Genomic DNA, 15,707 nt, shown 5'->3' with positions numbered 1-15,707 from the left:
CTATGATGAAACAAAGCACCCATTTCCTAAAAGAGGGAGGAAAGTAATCAAAATGCAGCAAGAGGAATAATTTTTACATGGGCAGTGTGGAATTTTTTTTAACTTGCCTGTGCATCTTTGTTTAAATGTTTGTTTCATTTTATCAAGGGAAGAAGAAGTAAGGGAGGAAAAATAAAAGTTTGTTATTTCAAAAACAAATTTAAATGAAAAGAAAAGATCAACTTTTTTTTATCTTTTATCTTTTTTACCTTTATTGATATTATTATAATCTCAGGAAAGAGATTATTTTCCATCCTTAAAGAAAGTGATCAAGGAAGGGATTGAATAGAAAATACTCTAGAATATCAACTTAAAACTGTATTTGAATGTATCATAATTACACTCAATTTGGGGGAAGCACCCTCTGAGTGAATGGGAGACCATACTAGTTTGCATATTTCTTGGAATAAAATTCTTAGATTCTTAGATAGAATTCTTGGATTTAGAATTATTTTAAGTTAAATAAAATTGTTCCTGGAAGATTGGGAACCAAAATTCAGAGCATAGTATTAATAATTATTTTAAATAATGGAATTTTAATTTTTTTAAAAAGTGATCTATATGTACAAAAAATATTCATAGAAACACTTTTCTCAGGGAAAAAATGGAAATTGTGAGTATGCCCATCAGTTGTGGAATAGCTCAATATATTCTGGTGCATGTTTATGATGGAATATTTTTATTCTATGGAAAATGATGAGCAACATATTTTCAGAAAAAAACAATCTGAAAAGTTCTCCATGAACTCAAGCAAAGTGTACTCTATGGAGTACATTCTGGAATGCCCAACTATGGATGATTTTGCTATTAATCATTCATGACTATTCAGAAGGACTTTTTTGATGTAAAATCCTATCTACACCTAGAGAAGGAACTCATTGTGTCCAAATACAAATTGAAGCATTCTTCCTTTCTTTCAGTCTTTCTTTTTTATAACTCAATTTTTCTTGAGGGTTTTTTATTTTTATTAGGGTAGGAGAAGTTGTGAAAAGTTTTTTTTCACAACTTGACTTTAATGAAAATGCTTCGTGTAATCTCACAAGTGGTTTCTTAATTGTGGGTAAGGCTGAGGGAGAGAATGTAGAACTCAAAAATGTTAAAACAAAGTTTGTTTTGAATGTAATTGAGGAAAAACTAAATAGGAGTAGTTGTTTTAAAAAATTAAGGTTTTTTTTTTTAATCACAATAGCAATCATGTAAGTTAAAAGGTAGAATTCTAATATTTGGGTACATTCATACAAAGCCTGGTAGAAGGGACATGGAATTGTAGGAATGGGAGATGGATTAGGGTGGGGAAGCAGTATGACTTGTATGGAAAATGCTTGAGAAAAAGCAATATAAAACACCACTAGAAAGATGAGCAGCTGCAAGATGATGGAGAACATTCAAAAAGAGTTGAGGAGTTTGCAAACCTTAGACTCCTCTGTAAATACTGGCCATTATTATTCCTCCAAGGACAAAGGGGAGTAGCTGGGTGTCTTAACATGATCTGAGAGGTCATTTTAGCCCAATGTGCTCGTTTTCTGATGAGGGAACTGAGTCCCAGAGGGATTAAACAACGAGTATGAAACCATAAAGTGATTGAAAAGCAGAGGCAGGACACTAACCCAGGTCTCCATGATTAGTGCTCAGGTCTAAATCAGCCAACCCTCTCTAAGAAAGGCCCTTTTGTGTAGCCAATTCTCCCAATGCATCTGAAAGAGAACTCATTTCCAAGCTTGACTTTTTGTATAAAACTGATTGTGCAAAAGGAGTTAGGCCTTTGCACACTGATGCCGCATCCCTTTCCCAGAAAGACTCAACATTCAGAAAAAGTAAACCAGCATCTGGCATATATATTCACTCATGCAACTACGAGGGGGCAACACAGAAACATTTTTTAAAAAAAGAAAAAAAAAACAGAGATGCTTACAATTACAGAGTTGAAGGAACCGAGGCTTAACTGAATGTGCCTCCCCACTACAGTATGTGTCCAGGCTCTGCTTGAATACGTCCAGTGATGGGGAACTTACCACTTCATGAACCAATGCAATCCAAACTGGAGAGCTGATTGTTGGGAAATTCATGCTGAGCTGAAACCACAGGAACTTTCTAGAACTATGTCCATAATTTTCCCTTGTGAGCCCAAACAGACTTCCTCTTCCCCAGGACAATCCTTTAGATATTTGCAGATGGTTGCCTATGAGATCTTTCTCCAGTTATGTCAAAAATTCACTTTCATGAAACGATTTTATATCCCCAACCATCCTGGTCACTTCCTCTGGATAAAGCCTCCCTCTTTAAGATGTGGAACCCATAAGTGGACACAGAACTCCACTAGGATATGGACAAAGACTCAAGTCTATTTCCCTGAGCTCCCTGGAGTGCTCAGGAAATATACGGAGGTCCAGGCTTAACTGCACAGAGCAGATGGAAAATTAAAATGAGGAGCTCAGCTCCAAGTTACCCTCAAAGACCTGCCATGCAGGGTTCCGGAATCCTGAGACCAAAGGCACTGACTGAGCAGGACTCCCTTAGAAGCCTTCTATAGCGATAGAGCAGGGAACTGGGTTTTCCCCAGAGTTGGACACATCTAGAATCCCCTGGGCTGGTCTGAGGCTTCCCAAGGCTGGATTTGGGGGCAGAAGCCTTGCTTTTGTTTGTTCCCCCCGTGAGCCCGGGCAGGGCACCACCTCTTTGGGTATCTTTCTGCCACTGTCAGATGCAATGCTCTTGTGATTTCACCTTATATTTGGGGGGAAGTAGCTGTCTTTGCATCTGGCCCCTTGATCTACATTTCCTCTTCCTGTCCTCCAGACTTCACAGATCCACAGCTCTTGGCTTAATGTACTGAAACTCCATACCTGGTTCCCACTTGTTTCCTATGTGACCAGGGTCTAGTCACTTGCCCACTCCTCTTCCATACTGGGAGATATGGACTGACCTTGAAGACTCACAAGATTGTCTTTATCTTCTTTAGAGAAATAGACTCTTTTTTTTTTTTTTTTTTTTTTTTTTTTTTTTTTTTGCTGAGGCAGTTGGGATTAAGTGACTTGCCCAGAGTCACACAGCTAGGAAGTGTTAAATGTCTGAGACCAGATTTGAACTCAAGTGCCTCCTTCCTAGTGCTCTAGCTTTTGCATCATATAGCTGCCCCTGGAATAGGCATTTTTTTAATTATAACTATTTATTGACAGAACTCATGTCAGGATAATTTTTTTATAACATTATCCCTTGCACTCACTTCTCTTCCGATTTTTCCCCTCCTTCCCTCCATCCCCTCTCCCAGATGGAAAGCAGTCCTATACATGTTAAAACAAGAATAAGGGACCTTTTTAAAGCCTAGACAAATATGAGTCACTCAACCTACCCCTGAACCCCTCCAAAAAAAAAAAAGAAAATTGAAGGTTAAGGACTAGAGCTGAATATAAAGAACTTTTCATGATTATTGGATAGGAATTTTAAAAAGTGCATATTTCTCAGCAGCATGTGACACTTTAAAAAAAATTAACTGCGTACCTAGGCATAAAATTTTACCAAACAAATGTAAAAAGAAAAGCATTAAACATCTTGTCATGTTCAGAATGTGGATATAATCAATAAAAGGACTTTGAAGAAAAGATTGAAAATAATTCTTTTTTATTATTATAACTTTTTATTGACAGAACATATGCATGGATAATTTTTTACAACATTATCCCTTGCACTCACTTCTGTTCCAACTTTTTCCTTCCCTTCCTCCACCTCCTCTCTTAGATGGCAGGCAGTCATATACATGTTAAATATGTTACAGTATATCCTAGATACAATATATGTGTGCAGAACTGAACAGTTCTCTTGTTGCACAGGAAGAATTGGATTCAGAAGGTAAAAATAACCCGGGAAGAAAAACAAAAATGCAAACAATTTACATTCATTTCCCAGTGATCTTTCTTTGGGTGTAACTGCTTCTATCTATCATTGATCAATTGAAACTGAATTAGATCTTCTCTTTGTCAAAGACATCCATTTTCATCAGAATACATCCTCATGTAGTATCGTTGTTGAAGTATATAATGATTTCCTGTTTCTTCTCATTTCACTTAGCATCAGTTCATGTAAGTCTCTCCAGATCTCTCTGTATTCCTCCTGCTGATCATTCTTACAGAACAATAATATTCCATAACATTCATATAACATAATTTACCCAATCATTCTCCAATTGATGGGCATCCATTCATTTTCCAGTTTCTAACCACTACAAACGGGGCTGCCACAAACATTTTGGTACAGACCTCAGTCTTCCAGAGAAGGAAGAGACTTCTTTAGTATCTCTTTGGGGTATAAGCCCAGTAGTAACACTGCTGGATCAAAGGGTATGCACAGTTTGATAACTTTTTGGACATAATTCCAGATTGCTCTCCAGAATGGTTTGATTCATTCACAACTCCACCAACAATGCATCAGTGTTGAAATAGGCATTTTTATAAACTTTCTTCCCCTATTGGACCACAAGCTCTAGAAAGGGGTATGTGTGGCAATTTTGCCTCTCTGCGATATTCTCCAATTTGTCCTTATTATATGTAGAATCTTCTCCATATGTCTCTTCCATTAGGAGACAGGAATTTTTACCTTTCTTTATAACCCCACTGCTTACTACACAGCTTGGAACTTAGTAGGTACTTACAAAGTGTTTATTGACCAACCTTACTAAAGGCCTCTTGAGTTGTTAGACCTCTCCTCCTTTCCATACTTATCATTCAGCTCCATCCATAACCGTCTTGACTCAAGTTCTGTGTTCTCACCACTCCCTCCTCCCAAAGAATGGCTGGTGATCCTCCTTCACTGTGCTAAATACTTTGCAAATATTGTTTCATTTGATCCTCATCACAAGCCTGGGAGATGGGTGCTAGTATTATCCTCCTCTTTGCATATTTGAAGAAACTGAGGCAGATAGCTGAATTTGCCCAAGGTCATAAAACTACAAAGTGTCTGAGGTTAGATTTGAACTTCCTTCTAATTGGGTCCAGACCTAGCCCTCTCTCAACTAAAGGGGAGGAAGGATTGCTGGGAGTTCTGGAGAGGTGCAGAGAAAAGAAGATGGCCCCTATCTATCGGCTTCATCCCCCATTCTCATTCTCCAGCTCTACTGGAGTCTCCCAGCAGCCACAGTAAACCACCTGAGGAAAGGCCAGGGCACTCTAACCTGGCCTGATAGTGGAGAGGAGGGGAGACAATTTAGGTTCTAAAGGCCCCAAATAAGGATCCAAGCTTTTCAGTGCCTCTGTCTTCTGTGTTCCTTGTGCACATTTTAGAGTCTGAACAGTCTCTACTCCAGGAGGGGAATAAAGGAGGTAGGGGTCAGATATCAGTTCTACTGGACAATAGGTAATATTGAGTGAGTATACATGTTCCCCTGGGAGACAGAACCACTTCTCCATGGACAGTGAGAGGGATCTGTGCAGGCAAGGGGCTCCCTTGAGAGACAGGAAACCACAGCAGCTGAAAGGGGAAGAAAGAGAAGGACAAAGGAGGGAGGAGAAAGTCAGAGGCTAAGTCCTGGCCCTATGGGCCCTTGTGATCCAGGCAGATAGAAGAACTCCAGCTCTGAAGAGAGAGACCTCAGTCTTCCAGAGAAGGAGGAGACCAAGAGACCCAGCTCTGGGCTGTCCCTAGGGAAAGCCTTATCCTGGACAGCAGCAGGGACACCTCCAGGGTCTGCCCTTGAGCCTGTACGGAGAAGACACAGCTCAGGAAAGCAGAGAGATTCCTGGGAAGGAGACAGTGGGTGACACAGCCACAGTCCAGCCCCATGGAGAGCCCTTCAGAGCCTCAGCACAGGGCAGTCAGCCCCTGGAGGGAGCTCCTGATCACAGGTGAGACATCAGCTCTGCAGGAGCCCAGGGGAGGGCAGAGGCAGCTGGTGGAATTCTGACCCAGATGGAGATGGGGACCAGGGAGAAGGGGACCAGCAGAAGGGCTTCTATCCCAAGCACATTCTAAGAAGATTTGACCAGGGAGTCTTTCCTGACCAGGGGCAGAGGGAGGTAACAGCAGCTCAAGGTTATACCTCCATATCCTGATACTCAGGGCAATGTCCAGAGCTGGAACAGAGCCACCTCTGAAGGGGAGAAGGGAAACTTTACAGTCAGAAGAGACCTAGGTGTGGATCCCAGCTGGCTGTGTGTACTGGCTGTGTGACCATGGACAGGTCACTTATCTGGAACACCACCTTCCTCTCAATGAGGATTGGGAGCCAAAGTATCAGGCTTAAAATGCACCCAGGATTTAGTGAAAAAGTCCTTCCTGGATTTGTGCCCAGGAGATCTGAGTTCAAGTGTTGCCTTTGCCTTTTCCTACTTCATATCAGTCATTTGTCTTACCTTATCTGGACCTCAGTTTCTTTTTTTTTTAATTTTAAAAAATTTTATTGACATTCATTGTTCTAGAAAATGCAGATAAAAAGCCTATCTTTTTTTTAGCAATTAGTAGGCACAAAGACAAGAAGATGCAAGTGTAAGTATGGTTATTACTATCCATTTTAAAAACTTTTTGCTCATAATTGGTTTGATGAGGAAAAGCCTCATGTAAGAGGTAATAACAGGGTTATGCCTAATAAGAACCACTGCAGCAAAGGATCCCATAATTACTGCCATTAATGTCAATTGAGAGGGCTTGCATGATGGGATTTAAGTTGGCTCTTAACCTCAAATCTTAGATTTAAGATTAATATGTTTTTTACCTTATTTAATTGATTTTATTTTATTTTTTATTATACCTTTTATTAATAAAATATATGCATGGGTGATTTTTCAACATTTACCCTTGAAACATTTCTGTTCCAACTTCTCCCCTCCTTCCCTCCAGCCCCTCCCCTCGATGGCAGGTAGTCCCATACATATTAAATATGTTAAAGTATATGTTAAATCCAATATATGTATACATGTTTATATAGTTCTCTTCTTGCACAAGAAAAATCGAATTTAGAAAGAAGGTTAAAAATAACCTGGGGAAAAAAAAACAAAATGCAAGCAGTCCACACTCATTTCCCAGTATTCTTTTGCTGGGTGTACCTGGTTCTGTTCATCACTGATCAATTGGAACTGATTTGATGCCACTTTCATCAGAATTAATCTTCATATAGTATCGTTGTCGAAGTGTATAATGATCTCCTGGTTCTGCTCATTTCACTCAGCATCAGTTCATATAAATCTCTCCAAGCCTCTCTGTATTCATCTGGCTGATCATTATATTCCATACATTCATATACCACAATTTACCCAACCATCCTCCAATCGATGAGCATCCATTCAATTTCCAGTTTCTAGCCACTATGAAAAGGGTTTGCACATACAGGTCCCTTTCCCTTCTTCAATATCTCTTCAGGATATATACCCAGTAGAAACACTGCTGGATCCAAAGGTATGCACAGTTTGATAACTTTTTGAGCATAGTTCCGAATTGTTCTCCAGAATAGTTAGATCCATTCACAACTCCACCAACAATGCATCAGTGTCCTAGTTTCCCCACGTCCCCTCCAACATTTGTCATTATCTTTTGCTGTCATCTTAGCCAATCTGACAGGTGTGTGGTGGTATCTCAGAGTTGTCTTAACTTGCATTTTTCTGATCAATAATGATTTAGAACACCTTTCATATGAATAGAAATAGTTTCAATTTCATCTTTTGAAAATTGTCTGTTTTTATATCCTTTGACCATTTATCAATTGGAGAATGGCTTGATTTCTTATAAATTAGAGTCAGTTCTCTCTATATTTTGGAAATGAGGCCTTTATCAGAACCTTTACCTGTAAAGATGTTTTCCCAGTTTATTGCTTCCCTTCCAAGCTTGTCTGCATTAGTTTTGTTTGCACAAAAGCTTTTTAATTTGATATAATCAAAATTGTATATTTTGCAATCAATAATGATCTCTAGTTCTTCTTTTGGCTCTCAGTTTCTTTATTTGTAAATTGAGAGCACTGGGTTCAGGAATCTCTAAAGTCTGGTTTTCGTCCTCAACCACAACACTTTGTTGCTTCATTTCTGCCTCCAATGTCTTGCCCGGCACACTGGCAGATCTATTCTGAATCAAGCCCAGGGAGGGAGCCAAAAAAGTGTTACGTACCAAAGACTCTGATTCTCTGGAGAGGCTGGGGCCTTTGCATGATGTACAGGCCCAGGAATCCTTCCCCACTGAGGGATTCACCCCTCCTTAGCTCACCCCACTGAGCTCCCAGCAGATCCCGAGGCAGGTGGAGCAGCCCCCACCTTTATGCTAGACACAGCTTAGTGGTCTTGGTCTGTCAGGAGGGCAGAGGGACCCTGCTGACCTCTGCCTCCTTCCTCCCCTCTCAGCCTCCATCTTCAGCTGCTGGATCCAGCCGTCTGCTCAGGTCACTGTTGTTCCAAACCCTCCCTATGGGGAAGTGAACCACAGCGTCACCTTGGACATCCAGGGCTTCTCAGGCCAGGCTGTCTTCTATACTTGGTACAGAAAAGCAGCAACAGATCCCAACAAGATCGCTGGCTACGCGGTTACAACTGGAGAGCAGAACCCTGCAGACATCCGGGAGAAGGTGCTCTCCAACGGCTCCCTGTTCATCCCTCATCTCACCCTCAGTGACTCTGATGACTACATTGTAGCCATTATTATTTCTCAAGGCAGCATAATAGGTGCACAAGGACATTTAACAGTGTATGGTAAGTGCTGCCCTTCGCATGGGCCATATCTCACTCCTATTCCCTCTCTCAGTCTGGGGTGAGAAGCTCCTCTGAGGGAGCAGGGAGAATGCAGAGCATGACTCCCTCCCATAATATGGGCCAAAGAGATGGAGCCCCCTCCACCCAGATCAGTGTGATCCTAGGTCACTGGGAGCACTGGACAGGTCATAGGTCATTAGCTTCTGAGGCTCTAAGTTATTATTGGGGGGCAATTTCCTGCTTTCTCCGAGCTTTCCCAGACCACACTGTGAAACTTAAGAAGGGCCCTGAGGGTTTGGAGGGGCATCTGGCCCCTTGAAGTTGTGCCTGAACCAGGCAACTTGACTCTGAAGTTCACCTTTCCTCAGACAGTTAAAAATCTATTGGGGGTGGGGGAAGCATTGCTGGGTCTGGGGGAAGCATTGCTGGGTCTGGGGACCACTGGGCACAGGAGATCTTATGTCCAGACTACCCAGAAGCCCAATGGCCTTGGAGCCCAGGACCTTCTATTCTTCTGAGGCTTCCAGAGCTGGGAGGGAGTCCCCAGGGGAAGGACCCCTTTGTCACTTTCATTTCCTAGAGAAACAGGCAAGATAAGGGGCTCCAGGCTTCTGGGATGGGTCAGTCTGAGACAAAGGATTCCATGCTGAGCCCCAGCTGGTAGAGGAGAAAACCAATTCAGTGCCCAGTGGGGACCAAGAGGTCATTTGGGGCTCCAAGGAAGGACCACGTTCCCAACAAGGACAGCTTTCCTGCTGGGAAATAGGCTAACAAGGGCTGTCATTGTGTGGAGCCAGAAGGTGTTTGAGGGGCTCTGGGCATCATATTTCATCTGATTCTCACAAGGACCCTGGGACGGAGGTGCTGTGTTTGTAAGTGAGGAAAAAGAAACAGAGACTGAGTGATGTGGCCGCAGCTGGTCAGTGGCTGAGGCAGGATTCGATTTCAGGGCTTCTTGACCCCACATCCAGTATTCTGTCTACTACACACCCTCATGGCCTCCTACCTGCAGGGTCACCTCAGGAGGGAGGCACTTCTCCAGGACGGCCCATCTTCCAGCAGGGACTAGCTGCCCATTCGACAGGGAAGCTTGACTGGGAGGAGGGTCAGCCCAGGCCCCTTGGGACTTGCTTCCATGGTGGGCAGTGCTGGGCACTGACCCAGATGTGTGTGTGTGTGGCAGGATGCCTTCAGTGGCCACAGGTGAAAGATCAAGATTGGGGGGGTCCTGACAGTCATTGCCGGTTATCTTTCTATCCCTGAACTGGGGAGCAGAGAATAGTGTGCAAGAAAGGAGCTAGGAGTCCTCCATTTGGTGATTCTCAAGCATTGCTTAGGCACTTACTGCATCCAAAGGAATTGGCCTGGGCATGGGATATGGCAGGCAAATAAATCAACCACTTCCATCAAGGAACATGAGTTCTGATGAGGAAACACATAAACAGGAATGTGGAATAGACACGAAAAGCCTAGGAAGCAGTTCCAGACTTGGGCTTGGGCTGCAAGTGAACGGTTTTTTTCAGTCAAAGCTACTCAGGAATTAACTTTCTCCTAAGGAGTGGAGAACCTGATCCACATTAGAGAAAGCCTGGTCCATTCCAGTGAAATCACAGATTCTTTGTCCAATAATCCATGGCCTCTGACTTTTCCAAGGTCTTATGGTGCCTACTTCCAAGCCTGATCCTTGGTTAGAAGGGTAAGAAAAAACACATTTTCTATTTTCTGCACAGGGCCACTCCCCAAACCTCTCATCAACAGCACCAACATGGCCCCAGTGGAGAATAAGGACAATGTCTCTTTGACATGCCAGTCGGAGACTCAAGATGTCACATATCAATAGTTCATAACCCAAAGTTCCCCAGCTGGTGACAAGATAGTGCTGTCCCCGGATAGCAGGACACTCACCATAATCAAAGTCACAAGGGAAGACCAAGGACCCTATAAGTGTGAAATCCAGAACCCAGTTAGGTTCAGTGAGAGTGAATTCACATTGAATATTACCTGTGAATAAATTCTCTTTCTGCATGGTGCATGTTCTTAATCTAGGGGTGTGTTCCCAGAGGTCAAGCCCATCCAGTCACTGATCTTGAGTGCTAAAGATCAAATCCTTGGGCTGCCCATTGCTCTTGATTTTAGGGAGCCCAGATTGGCCATATCATGCCTTCCTATATATGATAGAGTAGAGCCAGTCATGGTGCTGAGCAAGAAAAGGCCTCAAGACCTTCCAAGTTCAGGGACCTCAGGTCCAAAGCTGTAAAGTAGATGAGAAGCTGTGAATTTCCCAGCTCAGATGAGGGTCAGGACAATACAGTGGTCCCTAGTGATGGTTACAAAACAGGAAAATCCCCTCCTCTCTGCCTTTATTTCAATAAGGAATCATTCTCTTTGCTCCAGATGGCCCAGATACCCCCATGATTTTCCCTAGAGCCTTGCTTTATCCTGTAGGGGAAACTCTTCAATTGGATTCTTCTGCTGAGTCTAAGCCTAAGTCACTTGGGTTATTAATAGAATGCTATGATATCCACATCCAAGCTCTCTATTGCTAATGTGTCTCTGAATCACACTGGAACCTATACCTGTAAGGCATCTAACTCTGTCACTGGCTTGTCTAGCAGCAAAGACATCAATATCACAGTCTCTGGTGAGTAGCTGCAGGCCCTCAGCTTTGTGTCTACCTTTTGTTGGCCTTCTCTAGCATAGACAAAGCAAAGAGAAGTGACGTTCTGGACTCCTAGGTACCATGGCACTATGTGTTGTGGTGGAAGGGGCTCTGAGCTCAGACTCAGGAAACTGGAGCTAGAATCTTGACTCTGCTTTCCATCCCCTGTGCACCCTCAGGTGTCCCTCTTGCTTTCTGAGCTTCAGGTTCTGCATATGAACAACTGGATACTCCTTCTCTGCCCATATCACAGAATTCTGTGTGAAGAAAGTTCTTTTTACATTTTCTCCAAAGACTAGATTGGGTCAGAGGACATGACCCTCTTTTCCAAATCTTGAGTTTCTATGGGAGTCCTTGAAAACAAAAAGTGAGAGAGGAAGCCTGAGAACAGTTGATGTGGAAAAGATTCAGGGATTAGTGGACTAAAAATTAACTTGATCCTGAGTTGCAATAATAGCAGCATGCTTTCTGGAGCCCAGGAAGCACAGGTCATTCTGTGCCCAGGGAGGTACAGACCACCTCTGGAACAAAGGTTTTTTCTCATTTCTGAACACCTTGTACTTAATAAGGATAGGGACAGGATCCATTCATCAAGCTCATCTTCATTGAGTCTGGAGGGTGACCTTGGGCTCTCATATGTAAGTTATGGCAGGAGAGACCCCCCAATAGCCTAGAAGTCCATCAAAGAACTAGCCTTTGTGAAGTGAGCAGAGACCCATAACTCAAAGCTTGACCACAGGGAGATGGATTTTTCATGCTCAGATTCTTGACATCCATTTGGTAAACCTAGAAGGGCAAAGAACGAAAGAAGTCCTCCTACAAATCACAGTTATTTAAAGTACTAGAATATCCATCTATGGGAATAGGATGTCTCAGTCATGGCTGGAGGGATGGGTCAGGGGATGGCTCAGAAAGCAATCTCAGGGCTCTGGAAGGGCACTTGGGGGAAGCAGGTCAGCATCAGTCTAACTCCTGAAGGGAGAACTAAGACCAAAATGGGGAAGTCACACAGTGGCCAATGGCACATAATACAGAGGAAGTCTCCTAAGCAGAGCCAGAGGAAAGAGAAGATAATGTATCAGATAAGCAGAGCTGGATGAATATTCATCGGGCTTGCTGTGGGAGCTTAGACCAGATGCCCCCTGCCATCTTTGGTTCTCTGCTGCTGAGACAGTGGCAGAGGGTTGGCCCTCTATGGGTCTTATCACAGTCAAGGTTACTGAGCCCTTGGGGGATGTATGGAACATCTCTTTGAGCAGAGAGCATCTGCTGACCTCTTTGTGACTCTAGATCCTCAAAGGAGGAACAAAAGCTGGCCTGGGGAAATAGGAAGGGAAGAATCATTTAGAAGTACCCACTTGTGCCAGACACCACACTAATCTCTTTACAAATATCATCTCTTTTGATTGGGGACAGTGCATAAGGCTAAAATATGCAGGGTCTCCATGGGAGCCCAAGCTCCTCCTATCACAAGCAGGGGCTTCTTGATGTTCTAGGTCTTCTCAGCAGATGTTATCTGCACCTCTCCCAGCGGAAGTTTGTGGAAGGGAACCCAACCTTAGGAGGGACTGTCATTTTGAAAGAAGGACACAGGGTCTTCCAGTGAAGTGCCATAGGACTCCTCACACCTGAAAACACCTGAGGAAAAGGGTATTGTAAGGAAAATGACTCTGAATTCATTGCTGTCCCTCTGTCAACCATTCCTTTGTCTACAGGAAGAAAATCTTAAAGAGAGAATCTGAGATGTGCTGAAGAGAACCAGGATGCTTGGGTTCCATTCACATTTGCTATTTATTTACCAATAGACATTATATGTCACCCAGATCCTTGGAACCTCCATTTTTTTCTTATCAACAAAATAAGAGGAGGCATAAGATATTAAGGGACGCCCTTCCAGATGGAGATAAAGGATCCTCTGTTCTCTTCCAGCTCTGAGCCTCAGGGGCCCGGTCCAAGAAAGACTCACAGAGACCATCAGGCAACAAGTGAAAGAGCTCAGGTGCTGCAATAGGAGAGGTCACTCTGAACAAGCACATCCTCTCTTGGAGCCTCCATTTTTTTCTTTGCAAAATGGGGTATGAGGATGTTGAAGGATACCATGCACATGTGGAGGAATGTGATCTAGAAGCCAGATAGTCCAACTGTCTCATTTTACAGATGTGGAAACTGAGGCCCAGAGGCAGTAAGTATCAGCATATGGAGTTGAAACAAGACCTAGGATTATTTTATGTGGATTCATTACTTTCTGGAACCACATTTAAAGAGGAAAGTAGTAAGAGCCAAAAATCTTAGGTGCAAAGGGGAAGAATTAGTTCAACTCTCTAATGATTAGAGTTGTCCAAAAGAGAAATGGCAGGTAGAAAGCTTTTCTTTAATAGAGGTCTCCAAAGAAAGACTAGTTTAGATCAGATTTAAATTAAGGAGGATTAAGTCAATCATCAAAGGACTAACCTTTGTGAAGTGAGCAGAATCCTATAACTCATTAAATAAGCCATTAAATTGAGGGGACAACAGAGGAACAGAAAATTAAGGGAGCAGGGATGCTTCCCACTTTATGCCAGAGAGCCCTGGGATAGTTTGGCTGGTGAATTCCAGGAACCCCTTCTCAGAAGGATGCCTTTAAAACCAGAAAATAAAATCCAGAGGAATTCAACAAAAACAGTTCTATTGAAATAATTATCAAAACATTAAAAAAAAAAGATGCCATGGTAAGAAACCCTGGATTAGAGTGAAATGATTGATTAGAGTAAGGAAGAAACCCCAATGGATAGGGAAGGCACTGGACTTGGATTCAGAAACACTAGTGTTCAAATATAGTATTTAACACAGTGCTTGACAATAACAATAATCATGATAATAATAATGAGGATAATAATAACATTTATGTAGAATATACCACATGCCAATCATACAGTAGGCACTTCATAAATGCTTATTCCCTACTCCCATTCCCAACTTACTCATTAGTCTGTGCATATCCCAGAATGTATCTCAGAAAGGGATTAGCTCTGGACACAGCACTCCATCCCCAGTGTTTAGTCCTCACCTTTCTTATTAGCATAACCAATGAACCAGTAGTCATTTCTTTTCCCATTGTATCAGGGACCATCATGTCTATAATTTAAATGTCTGGACTTGGATCTTTGGTTTTTGTCATGAAAACATAACCTAGTAAACACACAAACCAATCCCTCATACATTTCTTTTTCTCTGTATAGAAAGATCCTAACCTCACTGCCAATAATACCCAATGTCATAGAGAATGACATTTTGGTCTTCACATGTGGCACAGAACATAAGGGATTGGACATTCCGTGGCTCTTCAATAACAAGTCCCTGATTCTCAATGAGAAGATGAAGCTGTCCATGAATAACCCAATCCACCCTGGTCACTTTTTCTATTTTGTGAGTGCTTAATCTAATTTATATTTAGAGTTATAACTCTTAATTGTGCATTTCTCTCAAACTTGTTTCATGAGTACAGGATGGATCAGAAAGAAAAAGCCAAATAATATGTTGTCTACAAGGAAAAAAAACTGATCTATAAAAGATTCACGGAGGAAAAATAAAAAACTGGAGCAAAATGTATCATGCTTCAACTGAAATCAAAACCTAAACTAATCATAATCTGAGGCATTAACTGGAAAAATGGACACGAGTATTAAAAATAAGTTAGGAAGTTGCATTATGCAGAAAAGGTACCATAGACAGCAAGTTACAATGCAAAAAAAAAACCCAACACAATGAATAAATCAAGAAACATAATACCCAAACAAGTAAAGGAAAAAGTAAACACATTTTGAAAGAATGAACAAAAACAAAAACAAAACAAACAAACAAAAAAAAAAAAAAAAACAAGAATAAGGGACCTTTTAAAGCCTAGACAAATATGAGTCATTCAACCAACCCCTGAACCCCCCCCAAAAAAAAAGAAAATTGAAGGTTAAGGATTAGAGCTGAATACAAAGAATTTTTCATGATTATTGGATAGGAATTTTTTAAAGTGCATATTTCTCAGCAGCATGTGACACTTTTAAAAAAATTGACTCTGTACCTAAGCATAAAATTTTACCAAATAAATGCTAAAAAGAAAAGCATTAAATATCTTATCATGTTTGGAATGTGGATATAATCAATAAAAAGACTTTGAAGAAAAGATTGAAAATAATACACTAAATAACAATTCTTTTTATTATTATTATTATAACTTTTTATTGACAGAACATATGCATAGATAATTTTTTTACAACATTATCCCTTGCACTCACTTCTGTTCTGACTTTTCTCTTCCCTCTCTCTACCCCCTCCCTTAGATGACAAGCTGTCATATACATGTTAATATGTTGCAGTAT

At 41.8% G+C, this 15,707-nt stretch overlaps 1 protein-coding gene across 1 annotated transcript in view; it reads left to right on the top strand.

Annotated features, from left to right (window-relative positions):
- LOC127557569 (carcinoembryonic antigen-related cell adhesion molecule 3-like) overlaps positions 1–15,707 on the top strand; it is a 272,771-nt gene that overhangs the window by 247,362 nt on the left and 9,702 nt on the right. Inside the window, exon 3 of the mRNA XM_051990879.1 lies at positions 8,390–8,696. Within this exon, the coding sequence (XP_051846839.1) occupies positions 8,390–8,696 (307 nt within the window). The remainder of the gene's footprint in view (positions 1–8,389; positions 8,697–15,707) is intronic.

This window comes from Antechinus flavipes, chromosome 3, assembly GCF_016432865.1.
Source record: "Antechinus flavipes isolate AdamAnt ecotype Samford, QLD, Australia chromosome 3, AdamAnt_v2, whole genome shotgun sequence".
NCBI classification, from domain to species: Eukaryota; Metazoa; Chordata; class Mammalia; order Dasyuromorphia; family Dasyuridae; genus Antechinus; species Antechinus flavipes.
Note: the sequence above shows the minus strand (reverse complement) of the source record. Positions and strands in the feature narration are given on the sequence as shown.